General features: G+C 39.8%; 2 protein-coding genes across 3 annotated transcripts in view; both read right to left on the reverse strand.

Annotated features, from left to right (window-relative positions):
* Positions 1–5490, reverse strand: part of st3gal5 (ST3 beta-galactoside alpha-2,3-sialyltransferase 5) — a 40389-nt gene extending 34899 nt beyond the window's left edge. The window contains exons 1-2 of the mRNA XM_005719409.1: positions 5372–5490; positions 194–300 (exon numbers count right to left, since the gene is read on the reverse strand). Of these exons, the coding sequence (XP_005719466.1) occupies positions 194–225 (32 nt within the window). The 5' untranslated portion in view covers positions 226–300; positions 5372–5490. The remainder of the gene's footprint in view (positions 1–193; positions 301–5371) is intronic.
* A 1029-nt stretch (positions 5491–6519) lies between these two features.
* The window catches only part of polr1a (RNA polymerase I subunit A), a 36701-nt gene continuing 36419 nt past the window's right edge, over positions 6520–6801 (reverse strand). For both annotated transcript variants that reach the window (XM_013908293.1, XM_005719411.2), the window contains exon 38: positions 6520–6786. In XM_013908293.1, the coding sequence (XP_013763747.1) occupies positions 6686–6786 (101 nt within the window). In that variant the 3' untranslated portion in view covers positions 6520–6685. The remainder of the gene's footprint in view (positions 6787–6801) is intronic.

Below are 6801 nucleotides of genomic sequence, written 5' to 3' on the forward strand. Positions count from 1 at the left end.
GTGATATTTAATGGATCGGATTACATTTTTTATTTTTCTCCGATATCCGATCCAGTAATTTAGGTCAGTATCGGACCGATACCGATACGTAATATCGGATCGGTCCATCTCTAATTTATATATGGATGACTTTCCTGGTCCTCCATATATAACCACCAAAATCATTGGGAGTCTTCTGTGTTCTGAATATCACCTGTGTGCTGCCCAGCGTATCTGAAGCCTCATGCTGGTCTCTCTGTTCTGGGACGTCTTCTGGTCTCTGCTGTAGACTGAAGCCCTCTGACTGTCAGGAGTCCTGACCTGCACACACAGGCATGGCCATTACCAAACATTGAAAACAGTGGATGTTCTATGCATGACTCGAGTTTTTGGTCACTGAAAAATACTCAGGTTTCCTGCACACAGACTTTACTGAGCATCTTCCTCAGCTCATTCCAGTATGAAGGTCACCATATGAGATGAATTAATTAGTGGACAAACACAGCTTTTATTTTGAAAGTTTAGTCACTAGAGCCCAGTATTGGCTATTTGCAGATATTTTGGTGTCTGCATTTATTGGGGGTCATATAATTAAAATTTAAGAAAGGAAAGAGGAGAAACACCCTTCAACTATGAGTGCTAATGTTGCTGAATGCCCTCTGACAGTCACACTCTGTGTCAGCCGCACGTATTTGGACCATAAATAAATCTACAAGCACACACGCACACACACACACTCAACCATCAAATTTTATGTAACATCTTATCAGCAAAGACTCATAAAGATCACATTATTTTTATGGAGACTAGCTGACAGTGTAATTACTGTAAGATAATTTGTTCCTTAAAAGCAAGCAAAAACAGAAGCAGTTAAAAACACTATATTAGTGTAACCTGTCACATTGTGCTCTAACTCCAACTCTTTAGTGCACTGTGCTCCACAGAACGTAGGCTTACCACACAGCTGTAACGTATTAACAGTTATTAACTTAAACTGTCACTTAAACTTAAACTGTCCTTTCTGTGCACTTTGTTTTTTAAACATGCATTCAATTAAAGTCGATTAGGTCAATTACGCATTATAAGGCGGAAGGTGGGGGGTGGTTCCCTTTCTTTTTTGCTGGGAGTTGGCAACCCTATAAGTTAGGTTATTTAATATTTCTGCTAAGTTCTCTTTAAAATACCAGAATAGGAAGGATGGTGCAGCTTTAAGTTTATTAGACTGATCACTTTTGCTGAACTATTAAATATTTTGGGTGCAGTGTATTTTTTGCATACAGGTGTAACAGAGTAGCTTTAGTTTAGTTTAGTTTTTTTAAACTTGAGTATGAACTTATACAAAATGCAGAAAGATATTTTAAAAAAAACGTTTTATTGATTATAAAATATAATCAATATCAGATTTATATCGGTATCAGCAGATATTGAAATTTATGATATCGTGTCAGACATAAAAAAGTGGTATAGTGCCATCTCTACCATAGAGTGAGATCAACCAGACTGCATTAACTCAAAACACTCCTAGCCTTCCCTATTTAAGAAGAAGTTTCTAACACATTAAATGAAAAGAAAGGCAACTTTGGAGATTTCACTCATTGTAAAACAAAACCTTATAATTCTGAGTCAATGCCGAGACCATACACATAAGAACAAGAAGACACCACAACCGAAGACTGCCGGGAAAAGTGGGTGAAGAACTTATTAAACAGGAACCTCCCTGAAACTGAAAAGAAGAAGCTAACCAAAGCACTCAATTTTGCCATTTCTCCACCACAGCTGCCCATAGTGGACCTCATCACAGGCACAGAAACAGCGATACGGATTAATAAATGAATACTTCCTATGAACAACACCTATGAGCCCTTAAGACAAGACCTCAGAAGCAACTATAAAAATAAAGTCATCAGTTTGAGCGGTTTCACTGCATCCTCGGTATCTACAAGTAGGCATCACGGGGCTGTGTGGATTCAATAACACAGGGAGTGCAGAATTATTAGGCAAATGAGTATTTTGTCCACATCATCCTCTTCATGCATGTTGTCTTACTCCAAGCTGTATATCATAAATTTCAATATCTGCTGATACCGATATAAATCCGATATAGCGTATTTTATAATCAATAAAACGTTTTTTTAAAATATCTTTCTGCATTTTGTATAAGTTCATACTCAAGTTTAAAAAAACTAAACTAAACTAAAGCTACTCTGTTACACCTGTATGCAAAAAATACACTGCACCCAAAATATTTAATAGTTCAGCAAAAGTGATCAGTCTAATAAACTTAAAGCTGCACCATCCTTCCTATTCTGGTATTTTAAAGAGAACTTAGCAGAAATATTAAATAACCTAACTTATAGGGTTGCCAACTCCCAGCAAAAAAGAAAGGGAACCACCCCCCACCTTCCGCCTTATAATGCTTAATTGACCTAATCGACTTTAATTGAATGCATGTTTAAAAAACAAAGTGCACAGAAAGGACAGTTTAAGTTAATAACTGTTAATACGTTACAGCTGTGTGGTAAGCCTACGTTCTGTGGAGCACAGTGCACTAAAGAGTTGGAGTTAGAGCACAATGTGACAGGTTACACTAATATAGTGTTTTTAACTGCTTCTGTTTTTGCTTGCTTTTAAGGAACAAATTATCTTACAGTAATTACACTGTCAGCTAGTCTCCATAAAAATACAGGAAATGCAGAATTATTAGGCAAATGAGTATTTTGTCCACATCATCCTCTTCATGCATGTTGTCTTACTCCAAGCTGTATAGGCTCGAAAGCCTACTACCAATTAAGCATATTAGGTGATGTGCATCTCTGTAATGAGAAGGGGTGTGGTCTAATGACATCAACACCCTATATCAGGTGTGCATAATTATTAGGCAACATCCTTTCCTTTGGCAAAATGGGTCAAAAGAAGGACTTGACAGGCTCAGAAAAGTCAAAAATAGTGAGATATCTTGCAGAGGGATGCAGCAGTCTCAAAATTGCAAAGCTTGTGAAGCGTGATCATCGAACAATCAAGCGTTTCATTCAAAATAGTCAACAGGGTCGCAAGAAGCGTGTGGAAAAACCAAGGCGCCAAATAACTGCCCATGAACTGAGAAAAGTCAAGCGTGCAGCTGCCAAGATGCCACTTGCCACCAGTTTGGCCATATTTCAGAGCTGCAACATCACTGGAGTGCCCAAGAGCACAAGGTGTGCAATACTCAGAGACATGGCCAAGGTAAGAAAGGCTGAAAGACGACCACCACTGAACAAGACACACAAGCTGAATCGTCAAGACTGGGCCAAGAAATATCTCAAGAATGATTTTTCTAAGGTTTTATGGACTGATGAAATGAGAGTGAGTCTTGATGGGCCAGATGGATGGGCCCGTGGCTGGATTGGTAAAGGGCAGAGAGCTCCAGTCCGACTCAGACGCCAGCAAGGTGGAGGTGGAGTACTGGTTTGGGCTGGTATCATCAAAGATGAGCTTGTGGGGCCTTTTCGGGTTGAGGATGGAGTCAAGCTCAACTCCCAGTCCTACTGCCAGTTTCTGGAAGACACCTTCTTCAAGCAGTGGTACAGGAAGAAGTCTGCATCCTTCAAGAAAAACATGATTTTCATGCAGGACAATGCTCCATCACACGCGTCCAAGTACTCCACAGTGTGGCTGGCAAGAAAGGGTATAAAAGAAGAAAAACTAATGACATGGCCACCTCGTTCACCTGATCTGAACCCCATTGAGAACCTGTGGTCCATCATCAAATGTGAGATTTACAAGGAGGGAAAACAGTACACCTCTCTGAACAGTGTCTGGGATGCTGTGGTTGCTGCTGCACGCAATGTTGATGGTGAACAGATCAAAACACTGACAGAATCCATGGATGGCAGGCTTTTGAGTGTCCTTGCAAAGAAAGGTGGCTATATTGGTCGCTGATTTGTTTTTGTTTTGTTTTTGAATGTCAGAAATGTATATTTGTGAATGTGGAGATGTTATATTGGTTTCACTGGTAAAAGTAAATAATTGAAATGGGTATATATTTGTATTTTGTTAAGTTGCCTAATAATTATGCACAGTAATAGTCACATGCACACACAGATATCCCCCTAAAATAGCTAAAACTAAAAACAAACTAAAAACTACTTCCAAAAACATTCAGCTTTGATATTAATGAGTTTTTTGGGTTCATTGAGAACATGGTTGTTGTTCAATAATAAAATTATTCCTCAAAAATACAACTTGCCTAATAATTCTGCACTCCCTGTAAAGCCTAATACAACACATCACACAGACCCATCGCTGTCCCTGAATTATTATTCAACAACTTCCTGAATGAAAATGTATTCCACCCAAACCTCAGCCTACTTTTTTCTTTTGTGCATCTATCTCTGACTGCACGAAATGTCCAGAAAAGTGGACATCAAACTCGGAATACTATGCTGAGAAACAAAAGTACAAATGTGCAGATCACAGTTGTCATCTACAAAACGCTTTGTGTGACTGAGTGGCACATGATCAACTCTCTTACCAAGTCTTGTGATACAAGATACATCCTCTTCATTTACACAAGGGTGTACCCTGCGGTTGTCTTCTGATAGGCGCAGCTCTTATCACTTCGTGCTTATGTGCCAGAAGCTAACTTTTCCCCCCTCAAAATACTATTTAGACTCTAACATCGAAATTTCGACTTTATTCTCAAAATTATTCGTAATATTTTTTTTTCTTAATGCGGTCCCATTGCTCCCTCGTATTAAATCAGTATGAGTGTTTACTGCATCCCTGCTGCCGTTAAGTGGTAAGAACTCCAGGGACAGATTAAGAAGCCTTTTATAAATGCTCGGAGAAAAGGCCGGGGCGGCGGGTGTCTGACACAGTAAATGTGGCCTGTGAAGGTAAATGATTTTATTGCTCCGAGTCTCTTAACAACCGGCCTACCAGCCCTTGAAAAAGTAAAAATAAAACAAAGCTAAACATTTTTGCTTTTCGTAGCTTCGGCTTTCTCCTTCTTTGCTAACGTCTCGCGCACGTAGGTCTGTCGGGACGGTCCTGCGCAGAGCCGAGGATTGTGGATAAATGCGCCATAACGTTTTTACAAACGCTGTATAATTAAATTCCGCTAAACTGCGTGAAAATATCACATGGATAATCAACTGCTTATTTACAAGTAACGCAAATATTTTTAATACAGCGAAGCTTTTGTAATAGGACAAAAAAAAAGATACAGCATCAGCGGCCGACTGTTAATATCGGCAGCTTCAAAATGTAGCAAAACAATGACCAGCAACGAAGGCTCAAGTCAGCTTACAGGCTGACCATTGTGTCCATATCGAACCAAACTGTATTTTACCCCCAACTGCTGACGCCTTTCAAACCAGCTTCTACTGTTTCGCCTCATTTCGTTATGACTCACCCTTCCATAGATATCCACGAGCGGTCACGGCGCATCCTTCGCACGAGGGTACATTATCACATCTCGAGATTCTGCAGCTTTATCACACCACCTTCACTGGTCGGTCCTACCGCAGGAGACCAACCAACCAATCAAATTGCGTAAAAGTTCCCATCATTTCCGTTCTTTCGTAATAAAAGCCTCCCAACATTTCAGTGTCCCGTTAGCGCTACAGGCAACGGTAGCTGTTTGCAAAATTTGTCCACAAAACATGTTGTAAACTGAAATGCACAGTAAAATCCGTTAGATTTACTGTTAGAACAGTAGTAATGCAGATTTATAAATCGAGATAAATACACAGAACCAACTTTACAGGTTACACAATAAGGTTTAGGATAAATAAGCCAGAGATGTAAAAGTGTAAATAAATCAGGAGAGAAACAGTAGATACATTTTGTCTGGGTGCAGGACTGGATCAATGAACCCACCTCACACTGGACTGGTGGACTGTGACATCGGAATATTTTCAACACACTAACTATAGTTTTTCTGGGTGAGCTTATGCTTTAAAGTACACACTAATTACTCAGCCACCTACACATTACACATGCAGGAGCTGCTTACTCATGGACACCCATATCATGACGCTCTGGAAAGTTTTGAGTCAGCAGTGACGGCGGTTTTTGCTCACCGTGTGCCTCAGCACTTGGTGATTATGCCAACTTTAGTCATCTTGGATGACCTGTTGCACTTCTTAATCATTATCTCTGCAGTAACAGATATTTTACAGACTGACAGTAGCATCCCGATAGAGTACGGCCCTTGAACACAGTGAGAGCTTTAGAATGACACACATATGTTTGTAAATCTAGACCTCATGACCTCAATTCACTGAAAAGACTGACCTCTGTTCAGAGTCTTGAGCTTGAGCTAGAGTAAGTAATCAGATTCATCTTTTTTTCCTTTACCAAACGAACTTAATAAAGACACTCTGGACCTGCTCAAGGCCTGTCTATAATGCTGAATGACTATTGTTGTGTTCCCAAAAACATAAATTGATGTTGTTTACAATTCAAACAGTCCCAATACTGTCACAAAATACATACATAACAAAAATACAAAATTCAATATTCCTTTTATTAAGAAATGAAAACAAAGTGACTTATTCCATCAGTTTTTATGTTCTTTTAATGAAACGTTGCAGCCTGGAAGGCTTTTGCTAAAAGGAAATAAACATATTTACTGATGCATTCTGTAGAGGATGTAAGGAGCCTGCAGACCGGATCAGCTGTGATCTTATCACATCATATCTAACCACTGTCAGCATCTCTGTCTCTACTGCAGAGGCTGCTTCAGTTCAAAGAGTCCTGTTCCACCTCTGACTACTTTCCCCACCACCAGGCAGGCTGAGGGTGACACTAGCTGATCATGTGATCCTGAAAGGGGGGGGG

This window comes from Pundamilia nyererei, unplaced genomic scaffold (genome assembly GCF_000239375.1).
Source record: "Pundamilia nyererei isolate P.nyererei 1_Seehausen unplaced genomic scaffold, PunNye1.0 scaffold00001, whole genome shotgun sequence".
NCBI lineage: Eukaryota > Metazoa > Chordata > Actinopteri > Cichliformes > Cichlidae > Pundamilia > Pundamilia nyererei.